The sequence below is a fragment of the Talpa occidentalis genome, unplaced genomic scaffold (assembly GCF_014898055.3).
Source record: "Talpa occidentalis isolate TD23 unplaced genomic scaffold, MPIMG_talOcc4v2.1 talOcc4.4, whole genome shotgun sequence".
Taxonomy (NCBI): Eukaryota; Metazoa; Chordata; class Mammalia; order Eulipotyphla; family Talpidae; genus Talpa; species Talpa occidentalis.
In genome coordinates this window covers 5,021,886-5,046,530 of record NW_023604295.1, presented here as the reverse complement: position 1 = coordinate 5,046,530, position 24,645 = coordinate 5,021,886, and the positions used below count along the sequence as shown (strand labels likewise).

The 24,645-nt window shown below is 49.1% G+C and overlaps 1 protein-coding gene and 1 pseudogene across 5 annotated transcripts in view; both read left to right on the top strand.

Moving 5' to 3' along the window:
• Positions 1-19,312, top strand: part of DOP1B (DOP1 leucine zipper like protein B) — a 75,456-nt gene extending 56,144 nt beyond the window's left edge. For 4 of the 5 annotated variants that reach the window (XM_037524966.2, XM_037524967.2, XM_037524965.2 and 1 more), the window contains exons 24-37: positions 6,119-6,174; positions 7,446-7,550; positions 7,914-7,980; positions 9,610-9,754; positions 11,760-11,839; positions 12,024-12,133; positions 12,219-12,365; positions 13,694-13,755; positions 14,164-14,292; positions 14,576-14,712; positions 15,306-15,361; positions 15,870-16,007; positions 17,842-17,971; positions 18,462-19,312. In XM_037524966.2, coding sequence (XP_037380863.1) covers positions 6,119-6,174; positions 7,446-7,550; positions 7,914-7,980; positions 9,610-9,754; positions 11,760-11,839; positions 12,024-12,133; positions 12,219-12,365; positions 13,694-13,755; positions 14,164-14,292; positions 14,576-14,712; positions 15,306-15,361; positions 15,870-16,007; positions 17,842-17,971; positions 18,462-18,713 — 1,614 coding nt within the window. In that variant the 3' untranslated portion in view covers positions 18,714-19,312. Of the gene's footprint in view, positions 1-6,118; positions 6,175-7,445; positions 7,551-7,913; positions 7,981-9,609; positions 9,755-11,759; positions 11,840-12,023; positions 12,134-12,218; positions 12,366-13,693; positions 13,756-14,163; positions 14,293-14,575; positions 14,713-15,305; positions 15,362-15,869; positions 16,008-17,841; positions 17,972-18,461 lie in introns of those variants that run through there. The other variant, XM_054700287.1, reaches the window with a different exon arrangement.
• Positions 4,316-6,106, top strand: LOC119257206 (40S ribosomal protein S18-like; annotated as a pseudogene).
• Positions 19,313-24,645: the final 5,333 nt, after the last annotated feature.

The following is a 24,645-nucleotide window of genomic DNA, read 5'->3' as shown; positions in this document are numbered from 1 at the left end:
TTCGGTAGGCCAGGTATATGAGATGCATCTTCCACTTGGGATATCTTCAAATTGTAATAGGTTTGTCAGGATATAACCCCTCATAACTCAGCGAAAGGCCTGTATATATGTATGCACTGGGATCGTGCTCAGCCTTAAAAAGGAATGAAGCTTTGGCACAGGCTACAGCATGGCTGGCCCCTGAAAGCATTACGGTATGTGAAACACACCGGTCACAAAAAGACAAAAACTGATTCCATGTCTGTGACACACCTAGGGGAGTCACAGTCCTACGTAGAGACAGAAAGTAGATCGCTGGGACCAGCAGCTGGGGAAGGGGCGGGGGAGTTAGGGTTTAATGGGGCCAGAGCTTGTTTAGATGATGAAAAAGTTCTGAACATGATGGATGTACTGATGGTTGCCGTACAGTGCGAATATACTGAATGCCATTGAACAGTATGCTGAAAGAGGGTAAAAATGGTCTATTTTCTTGTGTTTATTTTACTACAAAAAAAGACCTTTTTTATTGTGTGATAGATGATCAGGTGTGGTGTTACTAGGTCAAAGGCCATACACTGTTCTAGCTTTGATTAGGTCGCCTTCCAAAGCCCTCTCTGCTCCTGACCTCGCAGGGGCAGTGGGCGCTAGTGCCTTCCCCCTGACCCTGGCCACCTCTCTGTGCTGGGTCCTTTGTCATGTCTGCCTCAGTGTCATCTTAGAGAGGCATTCCTTGACCCCAATAGGCCACTGTTATTTAAATATTCATGTCTGAAAGCTGAAAGCTTTCGCTTTAAGATAGGGAACAAGGTGGGCCTCCTTGGTGGCGCAAGGGGTTAAGATGCAAACTATGAAGCTTTCGGCAGCCACTGCAGCACGAGTTCAATTCCCCGGCAAGGGAACCACCCATATGGCGCAGCAGACCTCTCCTGACTGCCCCGCTGCACCCCTCAGCAGTGTATTTCAGTCGATCTACCTGTTCTGTTCCCCACTCTCTCTCTGGTGAATCCTCTCACCTCCACACCTCTGGCCTGTACCCCAGTTCTTGTATGCATGAATAAATAAATCTTAAAAAAAAAAAAAGATAGGGAACAAGGCAAGGATGCCCACCCCACCTCTTCTGTTTAATTCAGTGTTAGAAGTTTTAGCTGGAGCAGTCAGACAACAGGAAATCAAAGGAATCCAGGCTGGAAGAGAAGTGAAGCTGTCGATATTTGCAGATGAGATGCTGTGTATAGAAAGCTCTGAAGACTCCACCAAAAAGCTATTAGAAACAGTAGTTGAATTCAACAAGAGCCAAGTTACAAAATCCATAGCATTTTTATACAGAAATAATGAATGAGGAGAAAAATTAAGAAAATAATTCTATTCAAAATGGCTTCAAAAAATTCAGACACCTCGAAATTGACTAAGGAAGGAAAGACTGATAATGTGGTTGACGAGACAACATGGATTTAGGTCATGACATGAGGCGACGTGTTCATGGGTGATAAGAATCAATGTCATCACTGTCCTGCCTCGAGCAGCATGTAAGTCTAACCTGTTCTTGTGAATGGAATTAGAGCGTGATCCAGCTTCAGTCTTTTACATGTGGCCTCCCAGTTTTCCCAGCGCTACTTGTTAAAGAGCTTCTCCTTTTGTCATTGTGTGGTCGTGTCTCCATTATCATGAGCTAGTAAGTATTGATACATGCGTGGAATAGTTCTAGGACTTCAGTTCTGTTCCATTAGCCCACGTGTGTTTTTATGCCAGTACCATAGCCTTTTTAGTACTGTGGCTTTGTAGTATAGTTTACAGTCGGTTAACATGACACCAGTTTCTCTCATTTTCTCTCAAGATTGCAGAAGCAATCCTGAGATGGTTCCATATGGATTTTAATGTTTTGTTCTCAGTGTCTTTGAATATGATAGTTGATATTTTGAGGGGGATTGTATTAAATATTTATCACTTTCAGTAGAACAGTCATTTTTAAATCAAAGGTCTTCGGGCCTCTTGGATCAGAACATTTGTTTCATTTCCCAGAATGAGATGATTTGCAGCTATTAATTCTTTAAATAAATGTTCTATGCCTTTGTCCTTCTGGGACCTCCATGATATGGATGTTATTTTTCTTTAGATTACCATCAAGGGCTCTTACACAGCTTCCATTTTTTAAATTCACTTTTTTCTCTGTTATTTCCGTGTGTTCTCTATATTATTGTGCTTTCAAGCTTATTAGCACTCTTCACTACTTGCATTTGCCTACCTCTGAGGCCCTCTGTTGTAGTTTTAAATTTGGATTATAGTATTTTTAGAAATATTAGTTTTCCTTCTACTGGTTTCATTTCCTTGATGTTTATTTTGTTTTTGTTTTTCATCATCCATTATTTTATCTTAATTCAATAAACACAACTGCTGCCTTAAACTCCTGCAGGCACATTCCACAGTTCTGCTGAGTTGAGACATCTCTCAGGGATTTTTTGCTGGAGCATTTGTGACGTGTTCTTCTGTCTCTTCATTTTTGGTTCCTGTGGGTTGTAACAGGGACTTTCCTTTTCACAATAAATTGGCTTTATAGCCCTCTTCCAAAAAAGCTGCATCTAATCACAGGTTTGTTGCTCAGCGTCTTTATCCATCTATTATTTCACACACCAATTCCTTTGTGCCTGTTCGGATGGCCAAGGCCCTGGTTCTGGGGCAGTAGGAGACCGAAAGCACCCCCAGTGAGCATCAAGGGGTCAAGCTTCCTTCTGTGCTGTGGGTACCCAAGTTGTGAGATGGGGATCCACAGTGACCCCCCCTGCCTAGGCCAAAATTTCTGGCATCTTCTCAAGACAGCCATCCCCCACCCCCGACTGGTTGAGCACTAGTGTCTCCCTGGGTGAGGATTGTGGTGGAGACTGGGCCACACCTCGGGAATTGTTCTCTTGCTTTACAGCTGTGGTGCCTCACCTGGTGCTGGCTCCTGTTGCTGAGATCAGGTGTTTAAGTTCTGCTGAGTGAGAGCGTTCCATTGTTTCTGTCTAGGCCCTGGAGGGAGGTTAGGCAGCTGTTGTGACTATCACAGCCTCAGGCTGCAAATAGGAGCCTCTTCTATGCAGAGTCACAAGTCACATGCTCTGGCCCTCCTCGAGGTCCTCACTCCAGCTGTTCTAGATCGGGAACCTCAGGCTCAAACCGGAATCACCCCCTGCACCCTCCTCCAATGGCTCTCCAGTCTTGCACCCCTTCTCCAGGGCTGCACCAGGTCCCCAGTCCCTGATGTAGGTATTTGCCCAGAGTTGACCAGTGCACGGGGACTCCACACAGCAGCCCCTCCCTCTCAGGCTGCAGGCCCTGGTGTGGCTACAGACACAGTTCAGTTACCTTTTTCCTAGCCCTTTCCACCGGGCCATCGCTCCTGGTGTCTGTGGTCGTCATCCATTTCTCTCTGAGGTTGGCTGACTTCGCTGGGCTGCAGTTCAGTTGGAAAAAAGAGGAGGCGAGAGCTGTTGTGCAGCCACCCCAGGCCGGGCAGGGTCATTGTTGATTCAGGCAAAGAGAATTTTGGAGCCTTCAGTATCTCTAACCTGCCTTTTTTTTTTTTTTTTTTTTAAATATATAATTTTTTTTTTTTATAGAGGCATGTTTTATTTATTTGTTTGTTTGTTTTGTTTATACAAGCACTGGGTATAGTCAGAAGTGCAGGAGGGTGAGAGAATTCACCAGAGCCAGAGCGGGGAGCAGAGCAGGCAGAAGGACCGAAGGACACTGCTGAGGGGAGCAGCGGGCGGCAGGAGAGGTCTGCGCGCCATGTGGGACCCTCCTCCGGTGGCCGGGGAGCAGCCGGGGATCGAACCGGCGCTGCAGAGGCCGCGGGCAGCTTCGCAACCCAGCGCTCAACCACTGCGCCACCGGGGAGGCCCCTCTCTAACCTGCCTTTAATGCTGACTTGGGACTGGACTCACCGTAGGCAGGCAGGCAGCAACTGAGGACTCTAAACCCTGCAGTTTCCCCTTTGTCCCCCCCGGTCCTCGGCCCACGCGTCTGTACTGACATATGCACAAGCCCATGCTCTCTCCCAGCCCGTGTCCAGAATCAAAGGTGCTCATGCCCACACTCCCAAGTGCTTTTCGCATCAGCACGGTGTCATGTGTGGGTAGTGCAGCTGGGAGGCAAGCAAGGCCGCAGCTGGTGGCTGCAGAGACTGACGGCGGGGGGTGAGAAGAGCCTGGGCCGTTCCATTTTCCTGCACAAGCCCAGTGTCTTCACTCTGTGACGGTCTTGCCAGACTCCTAATTAAAAAAAAAAATAAATTGTCCTAACAAATGGAAGGAATGTGCTCTTCCGCAGGAGGCCTACAGCCGCCCCGGCCACCGCCATGGCCCTAGTGATGCCTGAGAAATTCCAGCACATCTTCCAAGTACTCAACACCAGCATCAGTGGGCAGCGGCAAATAGCCTTTGCCATCACCACAATTAAGGGTGTGGGCATGAAGACATGCTCACGTGGTGCTGAGGAAAGCAGACATCGACCTCACCAAGAGGGCCAGGAGCTGACAGCAGATGAGGTGACACGTGTGATCACCATGATGTAGAATCCCGCCAATACAAGATTCCTGACTAGTTCTTGAACAGACAGAAGGACGTGGGAGATGGGAAATACAGCCAGCTCCTGGCCAATGGTCTGGACGACAAGCTCCGTGAAGACCTGGAGCGGCTGAAGAAGATTCGGGCCCACCGGGGGCTGCACCACTTCTGGGGACTCCGTGTCAGAGGCCAGCACACCAAGACCACAGGGCGCCGTGGCCGCACTGGGTATATCCAGGAAGAGGGAAATGTGCAGGCCTGTCTGTTACTAAATAGTTTTATACACCTAAAAAAAAAAAAAAAAGAAGGAAGGAATGTTACTGTTTTTAGGTGTGAAGGCCCTCACACTCAGGACAGTAAACACCACGGCTGAGCCTTGGAATCACAAGTGCTCTCAGCCACTTTTCAGCCCTTAGTGAGAAACCCACCAAGTTCTTAACTGCACTGCCTGCCATGGGGATCCTCCCCGGAGGCCCCCCTCCTGCTCGTGGCACCACAGTGGCCCTGCGGGGGCCCTGCCCTCTTTGGGCTTCTGACGAAAATCCTTTCCTTCCTCCATGTTTATTGAAAATCAACCGTGCCCATTGATGGTGGGAAGGCCTGGACGCTGAAGCGGGTCTTGCCCTTGCACAGTTGTATCCTGTTTGGGAAAGGACTATCAAAGACAAGCCAACCTAAAATCAACCCTGTGAGCCAGATGACGGAGCCAGCCTAGTGCCTGGGAGGGCTGCTTGGGGTCCCCCCAGTTGCCACGAGGGCTGGTTGCCCTTTCTTGGTGCACAAATAAATACGATGGCAGTTAACCCTGAAGACACCCACAGGGAGGGGTGATCCCGGGTGTCTCGGGCGGGGAGCAGCCCTGAGGCGTGTGGCTGGTCCCTGTGCTGCAGGGAGGGGCCTCTGCAGCACTTGGACACAGACTGTGACGCCCTCCGGTTTCACCCTTCACAGTACTTGATTTCCACAAATACCTACAGCTTCTAGTCTCATCTCAGGTAGAAAAAAAACAACAAAAAACATCTTGTCTGGCTGGCTGATTTTCAGCCATTCAACAACAAAATTACATTTTGTGGTTAGTTTAGTTAATTAACTCAATTTCTGTAACTTCTACAAATAGCCTTTCACCAGTAAAGGGGAAAATGCCTACTTTGAAACCCCAGCCACCTGGGACTTGGGGAAGCTCCTGGGTTGGGTTTGAGGGAATTCCTTAATGAGGCTAAGAACAGGGGTTTCTTATTGTCTCTCTGCAGTCGTGTGCGTTCACCATGGCCCACGTGGTGTGGCGAGGCTCAGTTATACAGACGTTCCTTGGATTCCTGTCACAGCTCTGCAGTGGGAAGTAGTAACGGGAAGTCGCTAAGAGGGCAGAAATGATTGAGAAACTCCTCACACTGGCTTGTTTTTGTGAAGCTTGGTTTATACTTCCACTTTTTCGGTTTTTTTTTTTTTTTCCTCTTTTGTCTTGTATTTGAAAGATTCCTGGGCTGAAAACCTTTGCTTTCTTAGAAGACAGAGTCTGCTTCCTTGTGTATTTGAACTCCTTGTTAGCTTTTTCCCTACCCACTTGGAGTAATGGGTTTCGTTTTAATTTTCAGAAATCACCCCTGGCAGACATTCCTGTGCTGCAGTTTTGCTACGCTTTCGTCCAGAGGTAATGCTGTCAGAACACCTCTCGGTCACTGGTAACTTTGATTAACTGCTGCTGAGCCGTCGACCATGGTTATGGTCACAGTGTCAGTTTCTCCCCAAGGCCTGGCAATGCCCAGCTGAGCTTCCTTTGCCTTCTCCAGAGAGCTGACCAGTTTTGCTGAACACTTTTGTCAGCAAAACTTCAGAGGGGCCTGGTACACTTTAAGAAAGCGCTAGCACGGCATTGATCATGTCAACAAGAAAAAATAAGAACGTGTTCAAGACCGCCTTTAGAAAAGGGAGAAATGGTGCTTTTGGTGCCTTCCTACCTCTTCTGCCAGGTTTGCTGAGTGGAACACCTGTCCCAGGTCAGCACAGGGGGTATTGAGGTGGACTTCCCCAGGAGTTTCTCCAGAGGAAAGGAGGTTGGCTCGGTCTGTTCACATCCTGCAGCACGGACCCCCTACCTTGTCTGCTACAACATTGGGGGGTGGGTGGCTCAGATCTCTCCCCAGGGAAGCTTAGATGCCCAGGAGTCGCATGTGAGAAACTCGTGCAACCAGGGTGGGCTCCTTGGCGAGCCCAGGCCACTTGCCACCGTGATGCTGACTCAGCACATCCTGAAGCTGCAGGGAGGTAGATCCGGGGCCATAAACCCACAAGACCTGGTGGGGTGAAGTTCAGAGCAGTGATGCCGCCTCCACCCACATAATCATTGCAGCTCTTCCTCCAGGAGTTAAGGAGCTGCTGTGTCTTCTGGCAAGACTAGTACCTGTTGTAACACCAGCAAGTTATCAGGGTGGTGTCAATGCCTGTCAGGGAGGTCACTCAGCCCGAGGTCAGCAGTCAGGGACCCTGGGGCTGTGTGGCACAGTACTGTACCTGCCCCTCCCCCTTGCTTTGCAGCAGCCCTCCCAAATCTTCCTCTTGGCCCTGGAGGCCTGACCTGAGAACCCCTGGAGAGCAGCTTCCTGGCTGGTGACCCCTGACCTTACCTTTGCCACCCCATGTGTCCCTGTTACAACTCCAGGGAACAGTGGGTTCATTTAAGCCTTTTATTTATGGACCAGGAAGCCAAGACCTCTGAGCGCAGCAGCAGGGCTCCAGGTTGTTGCCACAGTGCCAAGTCTTAACCTGTCTGTGGTAACTTAGTAAAGAAGAAATAGGTGGGTCGGACATGACAGCTTCCCTTCTGCTCCCAGCCGCCTAGATATAAAAGATGCTGCTGAATAAATGCTTTTGTTTTGACTTGCTCATGGTTGGGTATTTTTTTCTGTGTGGTTTTTCAAACAGGCTCCCAGTGACCACCCTGCAGGCGGACTCCGCCTCTCTGCTGAGCGTGTTGAAGGAGTCAGTGCAGCTGAACCTGGCTCCCCCTGGCCACTTCCTGCTCCTCAGGTAGGGGGGGCCCCACATTCACAAGGTGTTTGTTGTTTTATCTTCTGGAGTCTATTTTATTTCTGCATCATCCTTTTTTTTTTTTAAGTTGATTTATTTATGCACAGAACTGGGATGTGGTCAGAAGTGCGGGGGAGGGGTGAGAGGATTCGCCAGAGACAGACTGGGGCACAGAAAACAGGCAGATTGACTGAAATACACTGTTGGGGGGAGACAGGAGAGCTCTGCTGTGTCCTCTGTGGGTCAGCTCCCTGGTGGGGGATCGAACTCAGGTCATAGAGGTGATGGCGCTGAGACTCAACCCCTAGGGCACGCAGGAGCCCTCTGCAGCATTCTCAGTCTGAAGCTGGTGTCTCTCAACAGCATGCTGAATGACTTTGTAACAAGAACTCCCAACCTGGAAAGCAAGAAGGATCAGAAAGACCTGCAGGTCTGTATGGGGAAGGCTTGTGAGCTTGTGGCTCCAGCAAGGTTTACTTCTCAGGGGATCTCATAGATAATAAGCACTGGCTGGTTGGATCTGAGATTTGTGTTTTGTTCCCAGGTCAAACATCCTCTGTTACTTTGTGTAGAGGCCTCCGTGGCTGGTCTCCCGCGAGGTTCCGTGTGTCAGGCAGGAGCTGTCTGCTGTGCAGTTGGCAAGACGCTTGGCCGCACTCGCCAAGTGTGTGGGGGCTGACTCTCAGCATAACAGGAACGATAAATCTAGATCACAGTTTCGTTTCTTAAACCCTTTCTTTTCCCCGCCTCAGTAAGGGAGGAAATCTGTACTCCTAGGAAGCTTGCAGGATCCTGAAAATTGAAAGTAAAACCCACCCCTCTGAAAAGGGCAGTCTCCTCGGAGTAGAGGAAGCCAGCTCGGGAGTAGGACAAAAGATGTGAGCAAAGCGCTGCCTTTGTAATCACTGCTGGAGGCGCTTTGCCTCCAGGGCTCCTGGTGTGTGAGTTCTACGGCTTTGATGGTCTCACTGCTGATCCTGCGTGAGCTGGCGCTGGTGACAGGTCTCTCCAGCTCCTGAAGCCCCACTGTAATGAGGAAATCCAGGCAGCTCCGTTGGCTTCAACGTGTCAAGAAGAAAGCGCCATTAAGAAGCAGCGACTGCCTGTCCCTGTGCAGCTCATGCCCCAACTAATCTTACCCTGTGGCCACTGGCTGCGGCCGGCAACTCGCTCCGGGCTTCTGACCCGGCCTGGCCACAGGCATCACGTCCACTACTGCAGCCAGTACATGTCTCCTCAGCACCTTTGCTTGGGAGCCCAGCTGGGCCCCTGCTTCTCGCCTGTGCTCCCCGGGTTCCGACTCTTTAGTTCCAGGGCCACCGACACCTCTGCATGTGATGTGGCTGCCCCTGGAAACCTCCACCCCATCATTGCCATCATCACCACGCCCCTCCCGGGGTGCTCCCCCCCCACAAAGCACAGCTGTGTGCCAGCCCTGGAAATGAAATCGGGACTCCTGCCCTCAGGTGTCAAGGGCCCCAGCACTCTCACCTGTGATACCTGACAGTGCTGCTGGGAAGTCCTCAGTGTTTTTGGCTCATTACCACAGGGGCTCCACCAGGTTCCTTCCCAACTGTGCTCATGATGTGGTGGCCCCAGTTCACCCCACCCAGGCAGTTTGTATATTGTTGCTCATTATGCTATTGGAAGGCACATTTCTAGCAAGAACCCAGGGTCCTAAGAAACCCGGAAGTGAGCCCGGGGGTACCATGTGCAGCTGACTACCTGTCTGCTCACCTGTGTCGGCCTGGACAGTAGCCACCGAGCCACGCGTGGCTGCTGAGTACCTGAGATGTGGCTCGCCTGGAAGGAGTGTGCTGTCCTGTAGGACGCACATTGGATCTCAGAGACTTAGTACAAAGAGGAAAGGCCAAAGCTCGCGGATAATTATGTGCATCACACGTTGATAGCCCTATTAGCTTGTTTGTTTTACCTTCCAATGTGGTTCCTCGAAAGCGTCCTCTGTGGTCTGCGGTGGGGTTTTGTGTCGTATTTCTCTGAAACAGCTGCTTCAGACACTACAGGTGCTTTTACTAACTTCCTCCCTCCTCACACTCAGGATGTCACTCAGAAGATCCTGGAAGCTTTGGGAAATATCGCCGGCTCTTCCTTGGAACAAACCAGCTGGCTAAGCAGAAACCTGGAAGTGAAGGCCCAGCCTCAGCTCCCTCTAGAAGGATCTGATGCTGAGGAAGACTTGCATGGTAGGTGCAGGAGGGTCGGCAAGTAGTCCACTGCCAGCTGGTGGGGCTCCAGATCCTCTTGGCGGGACAGCATGGGGAGGCCCCCAGATGAGCCACACCCAGGGGCGTCTCAGTAGAAGGAGGCCATGGAGATGTTGAAAGGCTGGGCTTCCCAGAGAGCCTGTTGGTCCAGGTTGACTTGGCTAGAAAATTAAACAAGTACTTGGCTCCAGCTTCCTCCCAAATCAGAACTTTGATGAGTGATGACTGGGAGGCCTGGCCACCTATCGCCCCCACCCTGAACCCCCAGTTCACAAAAGTTTAAGAAGTGGGGAAAATCAGAAACCTTAAAAGGAATACAAAACCCCAACTCCCCACTCTCCTGAAGGGGCCCTTTCCATATTGCCCTCAGGAGCCCCACACCAGACATCTGTCCTCTATCCGCCCCAGCTCAGCCTGTGCTGAGATGCTGGCAGAACCCGGACAACAGATGGACCCCTGTTGGCCTCTGTCCCAGCTCCCTGCCACCAGATGGAGGCGACTGCGTGCCTCTCCATTCTGGAAAGAACCCCTAAGCCCTGTTCCCCTTCCAGGATAAGAAGCTGGAGCCCCAGACTTTGGGCCTCCATTGGAGTGTCCTGAATCTTTCCATCTGAGATGAGCACCCAGACCCCTTCCCTGGTCTGGCCTTCTGTGCCTTTGCTGGGGAGGAGGAGGCCTGGTTTGATCCGCCTGGGAACCTGGGAGAAGGGTGACCGCAGAGCTGCTGGGTTGCTGGGGCTGCCACCACTCCAGAAAAGAACCATGTCTTTTTTTTTTTTTTAAGATTTATTTTATTTATTTATGCATACAAGAGCTGGGGTATAGGACAGAGGTGTGGGGAGGGGGAGAGGATTCCCCAGAGACAGAGTGGGGAACATAACAGGCAGATCTACTGAAATACACTGTTGAGGGGAGCAGCGGGGGAGACAGGAGAGGTCTGCTGCGCCATGTGGGTATCTCCCTGACCGGGGATTGAACTTGTGCAGCAGTGGCTGTTGCCAGCTTCATAGTTTGCATCTTAACCCCTTGCACCATCAGGGAGGCCCCTGGTAAAGGTTTTGAAGTGAATATAGTTAGAAAACAAAAATGAGTAGGCAGAGAAGAGAGCATGGATATAAATGTCCTGGGTTCATGACTCATAGTGACAAAACTGACATGTCCCCTTTAACTGCATGGACTTTCTTACTACAACATGAGGCGGGGCTGTCTGAGAAGTGTTTCTAGTCCTCAAGGGAGGAAGTAAAAAATGAAATCTGGAGGCTGGGAAAGGTGGGTGGCGCCTGGGGCTTGCAGTGGGGTTACCTGATGGCCGAGGCCCTCTCATGAGTCATGGTCTGAGGCAATAAGATCCGCGTCACGGCGGTGTGGCTGCTGCAGATCGCTGAGCTGCACAAGAGTCTTAAGGCAGATCCTAGGGCTTAGCCAGCATCGCATTTTTATAGATGAGGACTTAGAGACAGAGGAGCCGAAGTGTTCAGCATGTTTGCGAGGTGGGGGCAGACATGGGTGTGGGTAGAGAGAAGGGAAGGCCCCGACGAGCTGAGGGGCAGGTAAGGTAGGGAGACCGAAGGGGTCAGAGACCTGTGCAAGGACAGGGTTCTGGGAGGGAGGGAGCAGAAAAGACAAGACACGCTCAGAGCAGGCTGCAGGACGTGGTGATGTTGGATGCTGGTGAGGTCGAGGGTCTGACGGGGCACTGGGTGGACCAGTGGGCACAGAGAGAAAGCCTGCTGGCGCAGTGGCGTTCAGGGGGTCATGGGCCAGGACGTCCCACAGATCCTCCAGGTGGCGGTGGCACGACTGATGAGGAGGGTGGAAATGGGGACGGAGGCTGTGAGTTTGAGGCCAGTCAGCTGCTCACAATAGCCAGGTCCCCAGTTGCTGCAGCGGACCCCTGCGTTACCTGCGGGAGTCACTGTCATGAGGGGCTCGGGCCCCAGATGCACGGGCTGTTTGGGGCAGTGACCCCCCTCTCCATTGGCAGATGCCGCCGCCACGTCAGCCATGGTGTCTGCGTCTACGCCTTCGGTGTACAGCACGCAGGCCCTCGCCCTCCTGGCGGAGGTAAGTGCACACGCCGGCTGACCCGAAGCTTCCAGAAGGCGGCCCGTCCTGGGGGCAGGGAGCCCGGAAGTCAGTCTTGACCTCTGGCTGCCCGGGGAGGTTTCTTTCAGGGGCTTCCTTGAGCACTGGGTGTCTTATTCTCCGGCTTCAGAAGATTTGATTTCTGACAGTCTCGTTCTTTCAGATCCTGGCCTCGCTCCTGGACATGGTCTACCGAAGTGACGAGAAGGAAAAAGCAGTGCCTTTGATCTCCCGCTTGCTTTATTACGTGTTTCCTTACTTACGCAACCACAGGTAATGTCTTGTCCTCACGCGAATCCAGTGGTTTTCCTCCATCTCTGACCTTGACCCTGGACCCTGTCCCTCCCCTACCCACCAGGGCCTGCAATATTCCCAGCTTCCGGGCTGGCTCTCAGCTGCTGAGCGCCCTGAGCGGCTACGCCTACACCAAACGAGCCTGGAAGAAGGAAGTCCTGGAGTTGTTCTTGGACCCCGGCTTCTTCCGCATGGACACGGCCTGCGCACAGTAAGTGGCGCCGCCCAGGGCAAGTGCGGGCGAGTCTCCAGGTGGAGATGGGGTTGGGTGAGAGCAGAGTTAGCATCCACCGGCCCGCAGGACGTTCTGTCACAAGCTCAGAAAGATTCCCCTCGTTGTCAAAAAGGATGTTGTGTAACTAGCAGAGCACGCTGTTCCTGAGGCGCGCGTGGGGTTCCCTGGCACAGGCCAGCACGCTTGATCTCACAGTCATAAAACATTTGACGGCCATTGAGGTGACAAAGTCCACTGGCGACACCTGGGGTCCTTGTCCCTTCCTGGGCCTCACCATGGCTTCTCTCAGACCGTGCAGCAGGCCAGGCGCCGTGTGGGCAGCGGACAAGCGCGGAGACGCAGGTGCGGGCTGTCCTTGAAGGTCAGCACCGCCACTCGGTGACTGTCCCCTGACCTGACAGGACCTGACTGAAGGCGGGGCAAGAGGTCGCGGCTGGGTCGGCTTTTCGGTCCAGCCTGAGTGTTCATCCCCCACCAGAGCCCTGTCGCTTCTGACCTGTAGTTCCATCGGCTTTTGGGGGGTCCCAGTGCATACCATCGGCTTTTGGGGGGTCGCTTGGGTTGGCTCGGGTATTGGGAGTCCTGCTTGGCACCCCTCCACCGGGGCAGGTACCTTTGCACCTGTCTGTCTCTGGTCTCATTTTCAGCCCCCGAGCATCATGGAACCACCCTCCTGTGCAAATCTGATCCCCTACCCGAGTACACTCACACCCGTCAGTTCTCAGACCAGGGCACTTCGGCATCTGCCTAACATCATCAGTTGTGTTTCTCCTGACACCCCCCACACACTTTGTGTGTGTGTAGTACAGAAGCAAGTTGTATCACTAGCCCCTGAATAGAATCTGGGGGGTCACAGAACCACTGACTCCCTTAATAAGGGCTGAAAATAAGACTCATAAAGCACCACTAGATATGTCAGTGTCTGGTTCTTCCCTCTTTCCAAGTGCTTGTGTTCACTGCACCCCATTTCTCATCAACAGAAGTGTGTACATGTCATCCTGGGGGGGCGTATTCAAGAGAGATCCTGGAGCCAGCCCAGGTCCCTGGCCAGCTGCTGTTTGCTTTACAGTGAGCTGGAACGAGCCCTTGCAAGGAGCCTCCTTCCGAAACTCACCCCAGTATTGAGATATAGATGGGAAGTGTGCAGTTAGCTTTTCCTCCGATAAAAGCTCTATTCGTTTCACCACCTTCAGAATGCAGTTTTTAGTAAATCTTACAGGGGCGTGTTCTTGTTTTGATGCTTTTCATATGATTCTCATCCTTTGTCTATTTAATTAATTTTGCTTTTTTTTTTTAATGCCCAGTTGGAAGGCCATCATTGACCATCTCTTGACCCATGAGAGAACGACATTTAAAGACTTAATGAGTAAGTTCCATGTCACTTGCCCAGAAGTCACACTTCAGGGCCCCAGGCCACATCATCAGCTCTCACTGTGCAGCTTAGGGCCTCTCCAGAGCCACCTCAGCACAGGCTGGAGCGTGGTGTCCAGGACATGCACACCCAAGCAGAAGGCCTCTGCCTAGCTCGTGGCAGAGAAGTGCTGCAGTGACCATAAGCTGCCCGTGATTTATGCCTCATACCCTCTTCTAATGCCCTGCCAGTGAGTCTCGCTAAAGACCTAAGTGTTTTCACAGATAACTGTGCAAATAGCAGCCACATGCCCTAGGAGATCACGCATTTCCTCTGGGGAAGAATTACCCTAGCAGGCGCTTCCAGACATGCGCTCTAATGTAGCTTCTCACTGAATGGACTTGTTGGCTGTGTTTGTTCTAGATATGCCCAGCAGCTCTTTGAAGCTGTTCTCAGGTCTTTCACAAAAAGCCATGCTGCTCAAGCGCCAGGCTTTTGCCGTCTTCAGTGGCGAACTGGACCAGTACCACCTCTACCTGCCCCTGATACAAGGTAGGATGGCCGGCCTGGCCCTCCCCATCCCACATCCCAGGGCCAGCCGCAAGCTGCTCAGTAGGGCAGAGGAGACTTCCTCCAGGCAGGCCACACACTGCCCTCCTTCGCAAAGAGAAGGCGCAGGGGTGAAGGAGGGTGTGGATACAGGCCCCACCCCTGCTGCTTATGCTAGGCTGTTGTCAAATGTCAAAGCAGTTACAAGTTTCTTTTTCTTCTTTATGTAACAAAAATAACCCAAGCTGCACATTTGTTTGATATCTTTAAAATCTTCTTTCTTTAGAACGCCTGACAGACAATCTCAGAGTGGGACAGACATCCATAGGTGCTGCCCAGATGTTTCTTTTTTTCAGAGTTTTGCTGCTAAGAATATCTCCTCAACATCTGACTTCCCTGTGGCCAATAATGGTCTCTGAATTAGTAAGTACAGACATTTCACTCTTAAAAGCAAAGTTGGAGCTTTTCAAGGTACTTCTCCCAGGAATCATCTCCAATGTCATATGAAGCTATTTTTTAAAAAGTTTAATTTATTTATGCATGCAAGAGCTGGGATGTGGGCCAGAGGTGTGGGGGTGCAAGGGGTGAGAGGACTCACCAGAGACAGAGTGGGGAGCAGAGCAGGCGGATCTACTGAAATCCACTGCTGAGGGGAGCAGCGGGCGAAACAGGAGAGGTCTGCGCCATGTGGGTTAGCTCCCTGGCCTGGGATTGAACTCGTGCTGCAATGGCTGGCGATAGCTTGACAGGGCTGAGACTTTAACCCCTGCGCCACAGGGAGACCCATAGGTAGCTAATTTTAACTGCATAATGTCAGAGACAAGTTGATAGCACATGGCCAGCCCTGGTGAAGTGAGAGTACCTTCTCTGTCATCCTGTTTGATCTCTCCACTGCCAGATAGTCCAGCCAATTTGTCCTCTGTGTTATTCTTTGCTATTTTCTCTGGACATAAAAGTCTTAGACAGTCAGCTTCACTTGCTCTTGATGGTAACTGGAATGCGTGTTTTCTTTTAAGATTCAGACATTCAAACGGCTGGAAAAGGAGCTGAAGGACTATCTTGACCCACTGGTGTGAGTAGCCCTTGGTCTGAGCACTAATGTGAAAGCTGGTCAGGGGGTGGTGCCATACCTTGTAGGGGTCAGCTCACGCGGACTAGAATTTCTTGAAGTACTTGTTAGGGGTCTGTTATTTTGTTGTTGTTTTTTGTTTTAAGATTTATTTTAATTATTAATGCATATAAGAACTGGGGTGTAGGCCAGAGGTGCAGGGGGTGAGAGGATTCACCAGAGACAGAGTGGGGAGCAGAACAGGCGGAGCCACTGAAAGACACTGCTGAGGGGAACGGCGGGTAGACAGGAGAGGTCTGCTGCACCATGTGGGTCAGCTCCTTGGCCGGGCATTGAACTCAGACCACAGTGGCTGGCAATAGCTTGATAGCCCTGAGACTTAACCCCTGCGCCTCCAAGGGGACCAAGGGGTCTGTTATTTTGAACATTTCTTACAAGGAAAACCCTTAGGCAAATGGACCAGAGCAAACGTGAATGATTTTATAACAAGAATGTCTTTGCAAATTTACAGAAACAGCAATAAAATCAGCAGGACCAAAGCTACAGTCTCTGATGTGGGGGAGATAGCCCCCAATTTGTACTTGGCAGCTTGCAAGTTCTTGGATACAGCACTTTCCTTTCCACCTGACAAGATGCCCTTGTTTCAGATGTAAGTCAGATGAGACCATATCCTCTTTGAAGTGGGTCCTTTTCTTTCCTAGTGAACACTTTGATTTCTGCTTTCCTGGACAGTGCACGAGACACCTCAGCGTGGAGTCCCCAGTTTCAGATCTCTTGCTCCCTCTGTGGCTTCATGAGTTTGGCTCACCATATGATGGGTGGGTGGGTGGGTGGGTGTGCGTGCGTGCGCGCATGCTCGCACACGCGCATGCTGGGTTTTGCTACTTCATGTTTATAGAATGAGAGCCACCCACTGGTGGTCCTTGCAACATTGGTGTAGGATTTTTTGTCTGTTTTCAGTTAAATGAATAGATGGAGCATGCTGTCTCAGTTCATGTTGCCCCCTAGGCTTGCATTTCCTGTAAGCTTAACACAGCTGCTCACATGTTTAATTTCATGTCTGGCCCCCAGTGCTGCTTCTGTCTGTCCCATCCCCCTAAGGAGAGTAATCATATATAAATGTTACTGGTTAAAAACCAGATTCTCTTTAAATGTATACTGCTAAGTTGAGGAAGCCAGTCTGCAGAGGCCTCATGCCATACAATTTCATGATGTGACATTCTGGAAATGGCAGGCGATGGGGACAGTAAAAAGATCAGTGGCTGTTGAGCATCGGGAGAGGGATGCACAATATGGACTTTTAGGGCAGAGAAACTGCGCTGTGTAATGCTGTAACAAGGGGGACAGGCCATCACATCTTTGTCCAAACCCATAGAACATACACCACCAAGAGTGAACCCCAAGATAAACTGTGGACTTTAGATGATAATAGTGAATCCATGTCAGCCCATCGACTGTAACAAACACACCTCTAGGTGGGGGATGTTGATGGCAGGGGCGTTGGGCATGGAGGGAGGCAGTGGGGGACATAGGGAAAATATGTGCTTTCTGCTCAGCTTTGCTGTAAACTTAGAACTTGTAAAAAAGAAAGCATTTAATTTTAAAAATTGGATTCTAATGTATATGAATCTGCGCAGCAGCATTATTCATAATTCATTATTCATAACCAGCAAAAAGTACAGACACCCCAAATGTCCAACAGCTGCAAATGCGGATCCATAACATGTGGTCTCTCCATGCAGTGAAACACTCAGCAATAAAAAGAAATGATGAAGGGTCTCCCGGTTGGTGCAGCGGTTGAGCGCTGGGTTGCGAAGCTGCCCGCAGCCTCTGCGGCGCCGGTTCAATCCCCGGCTGCTCCCCGGCCACCGGAGGAGGGTCCCACATGGCGCGCAGACCTCTCCTGCCGCCCGCTGCTCCCCTCAGCAGTGTACTTCGGTCCTTCTGCCTGCTCTGCTCCCCGCTCTGGCTCTGGTGAATTCTCTCACCCTCCCGCGCTTCTGACTGTACCCAGTGCATGTATAAAAACCAACCAAACAAACAAACAAATAAATAAATAAATGAACATGCCTCTATAAAAAAATAATAATAATAAAATAAAATAAAATATAATTTAAAAAAAAAAAAAAAAAAGAAATGATGAAGCTGGACGACATTATGTTACGTGAAAGAAGCCAGTCCCAGAGCCATATGTTGTGTGATTCCATTTATCGGAAATGTCCAGAATAAAAATAATCTGTAGAGACAGAAAATAGCTTAGTGTTTGCCTAGATCAGGCGATACAGGGAATTGAGGGGTGATGGCTAAAGGGAAAGGGATTTTCTTTGGGGCATTAAAAATATCCTGAAGTTGAATGTGGTGGTGGTTCACACTTTTCAGTGGGTGCATGAGCAGTATGGGAACGCCAGCTCAGTCAAAACGGTTAAAGGAATCTTTTTTAGAGGGCTCAGGGCCTGCCTGCCTGACCTTGTGTTTCCCTCTAGTTACAGGTGGGCATTTGTTCCAGAAGTAGATGCAGAGGACCCCGTCTTTTCATTGGATCTAGAGGAGAATCACCAGGAATGCGTACCCTACACTGTTAGGATCCTAGAACTTCTCAAATTAAAATATGGGGTAAATGTTTTTCCTTCCTGAAGTTTATTCATAGCAGAGCTGCCTAGGCAGTGAGTTAAGTACTCTAAGCACTGCTTGTTTTTAGTGACGCAATCACTTTCAGAATTTCTCTTCTCTTGAGTGGTAAAACCTGATGATGATCATACATCCTTATTTTCTCATTGACACGTCCAGGGCGGTGCTGTCTGACCGCACCTGCTCAGCGATGCGCTGTTCTGGACAACACAGTCAGACAGAAGGGGTTTCCCCTCCCTAGATGGCGTAGAGGAGGGGCCTGCAGGGGGGAAGCGCAGGGCTCCCCGGGGTGGGCTAGGGGGTAATCACCCAGGAAGATGCTCACAAAGAGCCTGAATTGGAGCCTCTGTCCTTAGTGCTGATGAGGTTCCCAGGAAGAGCCGCCTCTGAGGTTGTGCTGCCGCACGGTCCTCGGTCCTCGCTGGCATCCCTCACCCCTCGCTAAGCCACATCCTTGTGATGGGTTTTTTGGCAGGAAACGAATGACTCAGATGAGCTCACCATGAAGAGCGAATTTCCTCTCCTTCGCCAGCATTCTGTTTCCAGCCTGGAGGAACTGATGCCCTTCTTCAGGACTCTCAACTGCGCATTTAAGACCCAGAGTAAACGGCCTGCAGATTCCCCAGGACCGCCCCCCTCAGAGCTTCCTGTCACGGACAGCCCGAGGGTCTTGAAACTCCTGGAAGAGTGTGTTGAATACGATTTTTTGGAACAGCTGGAAAATTAGCCTTCTTAGCAGAGTTTGTTTAATCCATTCATTGAGACGTCAGTGAAAACCGGGATATATAGGTGACCCCTGAGCGACATGGGCTGACCCAGGAGCGTCCAGGGCGCTGCGGTCAGAGTCCGCCCACCACGGGCACTGGCAGGTGACTCTGGATGCGGAGTTTCCTAGGTGGAGGGAAGACTGTGAGTTGTACTTGGAATTTGACTGCTGGAGCCTGGGGCGGGGTTGGGCCCTGACCCCACATGGTGCAAGGATCCGTTGTTCCATTTCCAAGCAAGAACGGAGCCAGAGCGTGATTTCAAGAAGTCTTTTTCAGTTTTGAAAGTAAAATTCAAATATTTTCTGCTTGGCTGCAAAACACATCGCCCTCAATGCCTTGTAATATATTTGGATCGGATTCTATATTTCTTGTTCAGTTTATGTAAAGAAAATAAAATTAATATATCACCTGGCGGTAGCACAGACTTTGTAACGAAGTAACGTAGGAAGAGAAGGAAGAGCTGCTCTCTCTGTCCTGCCGCTGCACGGCTGCCCCACTGCACTTCTCTCCATTTAAACATCGTGAACATTGTTTTTAAGCTTTCACACATGTCCTTTAAAATGCCTATTTCAGGGCTATATTTTATTTATTTTATTATTAATTTTTTAGTTATTTTACATCATTTTTCTTTTTTAAACAATATTTGCTTCTGCAACCCCTCAGGTATAGTCCCCACAGAGTTTCCTTCCCCAAGGCACCCGTGCACCATCACCTCAGTCCCCTGTGCTCCTCCCTGCCTCCCTCTGATCCCTCTCCCGCCTCCTCCCCTGCAGGATGTCTCTGGTTTACAATTGTCTGTTTTTGCTTTGTTGTGTTTTGTACTGCTATTTTTTTTTTTTGCAGTGATGCCTTATTTGGTTCCCCTATATTCCTGCTATAAGTGAAACCATCCGATAGTTTTCTTTTTCCTTCTGGCTTATTTCACTGAGCATAATTCCTTCCAGTTCCATCCACGTTGCTGTGAATGGCAGGAGTTTATCTTTTTCGATTGCTGAATAATATTCCATTGTGTATATGTGCCACATCTTCTTGATCCAGTCATTATTTTTGGGTATTTGGGTTGTTTCCAGGTTTCACCTATTGTAAATAGTGCCGCAATAAACATAGGGGTACAGGTGTTCTTTGAATCAATGTTTTTGTGTCCTTTGGGTAGATCCCTAGGAGGGGAATTGCCGGGTCGTATGGTAGCTCCATTTTCAGTAGACTGAGGAGCCTCTGGACAGTTTTCTGCAGTGGTTGGGCCAGTTTGCACTCCCACCAGCCATGTAGGAGAGTTTCTTTTTCACCACATGCCCGCCAACATATGTTGTTGCTGGTTTTTTTGATATGTGCCATTCTTATTGGTATAAGGTGGTATCTCGATGTGGTTTTGATTTGCATTTCCCTGATTATGAGGGATGTTGAACATTTTTTCATATGCCTGTTGGCCATTTGCATTTCCTCTTTGGAGAAATGTCTTTTAAGTTCTCCTGCCCATTTCTTGACTGGATTATTTATTTTGTTTTTGTTCAATCTTGTGAGTTCTTTGTATATCTTTGTGATCAGTCCCTTATCAGTGGACTGGAGTTAAATGGAGTGCAAAGATTTTTTCCCAATCAGTGGGACGTCTCTTTGTTTAGGTTAATGTCTCTTTTGCTGTATAGAAGCTTTCAGTTTGATGTAATCCCAGGTGTTTATCTTTTCCTTGACTATCTTTGCTTTGGGTGATGAGTCTTTAAAGATGTTACTGCGATGTATGTCTTGTAGTGTTTTACCTATATTTTCTTCTAAATTTTTATGGTTTCAGGTCTGATGTCCAGTTCTCTTATCCATTTTGAATTGATTTTTGTGCATGGTGAGAGGGAGTGGTCTAGTTTCATTTTTTTGCATGTGGTGGTCCAGTTTTCCCAGCACCATTTATTGAACAAACTGTCCGTGTTCCATTGCATGTTCTTTGCTCCTTTGTCAAAGATCAGTTGTCTATATAAGTGTGGTTTTATTTCTGGGCTCTCTATTTGGTTCCATTGGTCTGTGAGTCTGTTTTTGTTCCAATACTAAAATGTTTTAATTATTATGGCTTTGTAGTATAGCTTGAAGTTTGGAAGTGTGATACCTCCTTTCTCCTTTGTTTTCATCAGTAGAGCTTTGGCTATTCATGTTTTTTTTTGTGGTTCCATATGAATTTCATCAGTATTTGTTCTATTTCTTTGAAGAATGTCATTGAGATTTTTGTTAGAATAGCGTTGAATCTGTATATTGCTTTTGGTAGGATGAACATTTTTTTTTTTTTTTTTTTTTATTTTTTTTTTTTTATAGAGGCATGTTTTTTTCTTTCTTTCTTTATTTGTTTGTTTGTTTATACATGCACTGGGTACAGTCAGAAGCGCGGGAGGGTGAGAGAATTCACCAGAGCCAGAGCGGGGAGCAGAGCAGGCAGAAGGACCGAAGTACACTGCTGAGGGGAGCAGCGGGCGGCAGGAGAGGTCTGCGCGCCATGCGGGACCCTCCTCGGGTGGCCGGGAAGCAGCCGGGGATGGAACCGGCGCCGCAGAGGCCGCGGGCAGCTTCGCAACCCAGCGCTCAACCGCTGCGCCACCGGGGAGGCCCGAGGATGAACATTTTAATAATGTTAATTCTTCCAATCCATGGGCAGGGGATGTCTTTCCATTTCTTTGTGTCTTCTATTTCTATTAACAGTGTTTTATAATTTTCTTTGTATACGTCTTTCACCTCTTTGTTGGGTTTATTCCCAAGTATTTGATTTTTTTTTTCAATTATAAAAGGGATGGTTTTTTTGATTTCTTCTTCAGATTGATTGTGTATAGGAAGGCTACTGATTTTTGTGTGTTGGTTTTGTATCCTGCTACTTTACTGAACTGGTTGATTATTTTGAGTAGTTTTTCGGGTTCTCTACGTATATTATATCGTCTGCAAATAGTGATAGTTTTACTTCTTCTTTCCCTATTTGGATTCCTTGTATGTCTTTCTCTTGTCTTATTGCCCTGGCCAGGACCTCCAGTATCATACTGAAGAGCAGTGGTGAGAGAGGACATCCTTGTCTTGTTCCTGATCTTAAAGGAAAGGCCTTCAGCTTTTCACCATTGAAAATAATATTGGCAGGCCTCTCTGGTGGTGCAAGGGGTTAAGACGCAACCTATGAAGCTATTCACAGCCACTGCAGCACAAGTTCTATCCCCGGCTGGCCAGCACGCAACCTACACGGTGCAGCAGACCTCTCCTGACTCGCATGCTGCTCCCCTCAGCAGTGCATTTCAGTCAGTCTGCCTGTTCTGTTCCCCACTCTTGTCTCTGGTGAATCCTTTCACTCCCCACACTTCTGGCCTTGTATGCATAAATAAATAAATCTTTAAAAAAGAAAAAAGAAAATAATATTGACAGTGGGTTTGTCATATATGGCTTTTATCGTGTTAAGGTATGTTCCTTCTATCCTGAGAATTTCAAGGGCTTTCATCATAAATGGATGTTGGACTTTGTCAAATGCTTTCTCAGCATCTATTGATATGACCATATGGTTTTTATTTTTCTTTTTGTTGATGTGTTGGATTAATTTTCGTATGTTAAACCATCCTTGTGCCCCTGGGATGAATCCCACTTGATCGTGGTATAGTATCCCTTTGATGCATTGTTGGATTCTATTGGCAAGGATTTTGTTGAGGATTTTTGCATCAGTGTTCATTAGGGAGATTAGCCTGTAATTTTCTTTTTTTGTGCTGTCTTTGTTTGGTTTTGGTATTAGTGTAATGTTGGCTTTGTAGAACGTTATTTGGTAGTATTCCTTCTTTTTCAATTTTTTGAAAGAGTTTGTGTAGGATAGGCACTAATTCTCTGCTGAGTGTTTGGTAGAATTCACTTGTGAAGCCATCTGGACCTGGGCTTTTGTTTTTGGGGAGTGCTTTGATGACTGCCTCAATTTCGCTGCTTTTAATTGGTCTGTTTAGTTGTTCTATTTCTTCTTTGTCCAGCTTTGGATGATTATATTGTTCTAGGAATTTGTCCATCTCTTCTAGGTTGTTGAATTTGTTTGCATATAAGTGTTCATAGTAATCTCTGATTATTCTTTTGATTTCTACTGAGTCTCAGGGCTGTATTTTAAAACTAAAATATATTTTTTGAAAATAATAATGGCCCTGGGCATCCCTGGTGGCGCAGCTGTTAAAGACACAGACAGCACTGTCAAGCTATCCACAGCTTCTGCAGCTCAAGTTCAATCCCTGGCCAGAGAGCTGACCCACATGGCACAGCAGACCTCTCCTGTCTCCTGCTGCTCCCCTCAGCCACCTGTTCTGCTCCGCATTCTGTCTCAGGTGAATCCTCTCACTGCTCCCCCACCTCTGGCCTGTACCCCAGTTCTTTTATGCATAAATAAATCTTTTTTTTAAAAAAAGGAAAAAAATAAGAGCCCTGACCATTGAGCTCAGCAGGGCCAACGCTGGGCACTGTCTCGGCACAACCCACCCCCTCCTCTGTGCCACGGAAATCGTGTGTTTGCAACGGTGATCTGCCTGCCGACAGCTGTGGCCTTAGCCGTGCACCAGCTGGAACTTTCCATTTCATACCCACCAGTCACGTAGCCCATGGCCTCTTAATGCCTGGAGCTGCTGGCAGGAAATTCCCTTTCTGAATTCTTCCCGTTGATTCTGTCATGAGGGGTGAGGGCGGGTTCTTTACCACTTGCAGATTCACTGTTCATTTAGACAGCCTGCCCCAGACGTGGGCTAGCTTGGTCTGGTTCTTCCCTCTTTCCGAGCCTCCTCGCTTGGGTTGGCTCGGGTATTGGGAGTCCTGCTTGGCACCCCTCCACTGGGGCAGGTACCTTTGCACCTGTCTGTCTCTGGTCTCATTTTCAGCCCCCGAGCATCATGGAACCACCCTCCTGTGCAAATCTGATCCCCTACCCGAGTACACTCACACCCGTCAGTTCTCAGACCAGGGCACTTCGGCATCTGCCTAACATCCTCAGTTGTGTTTCTCCTGACACCCCCCCACACACTTTGTGTGTGTGTAGTACAGAAGCAAGTTGTATCACTAGCCCCTGAATAGAATCTGGGGGGTCACAGAACCACCGACTCCCTTAATAAGGGCTGAAAATAAGACTCATAAAGCACCACTAGGTATGTCGGTATGTGTACAAGTACACGTTAAAAATTACATGGAAGGGCCTCCCCTGGTGGAGCAGCTGTTGAGCACTGGGCTGCGAGGCTGCCCGCAACCTCTGTAGCGCCGGTTCATTCCCCGGCCGCCGGCGAGGGTTACCCCCCCACAACACACACACACAAAAATTACATGGAAGTGATGCGTTTGCAAGGGGATGACTTTGACAACGTGCAGGTTTGGTCACTAAAATTTTAAATATTGAAGGTACAGTTATAAATCCTGTTATGACCGCTTACACTGTGAGTTACACATAATTCAGGTGGTGATGGTACCGTAATGTCAGGTTTTCAGGCCTGGTCTCCCAGCCAGGAACAGATCCCAGGCTGCAGGGGCAGCGCTGAGCCCCGGCCACAAGACCGCCACGGCCTGGTATGTCACGAGGCTGCGGCAGGAACTTCGCTGACATCCAGGAAAGGGAGAAAAGGCAGATTTGTTTAGAGAATGAAAAGTTTATTAAGGTAAAAATGAACAGATATAAAGTGGGACTCCCAGGCGGGTGGAACTGTTATAGGACAGGGAGAGGGGCAGCCCAAAACCCCGCAAACCCCAGAGCAGGGGAGGGCAAGGAAGCCCAAGTGGAGTCGTGTCTTGGGGAATATGCACCTTCTTTCCCCAATTATTCTATTTCTTTTCTTTTCTTTTTTTTTTTTTATAGAGGCATGTTTATTTTTTTATTTGTTTTGTTTGTTTGTTCTGTTTACACATGCACTGGGTACAGTCAGAAGCGTGGGAGGGTGA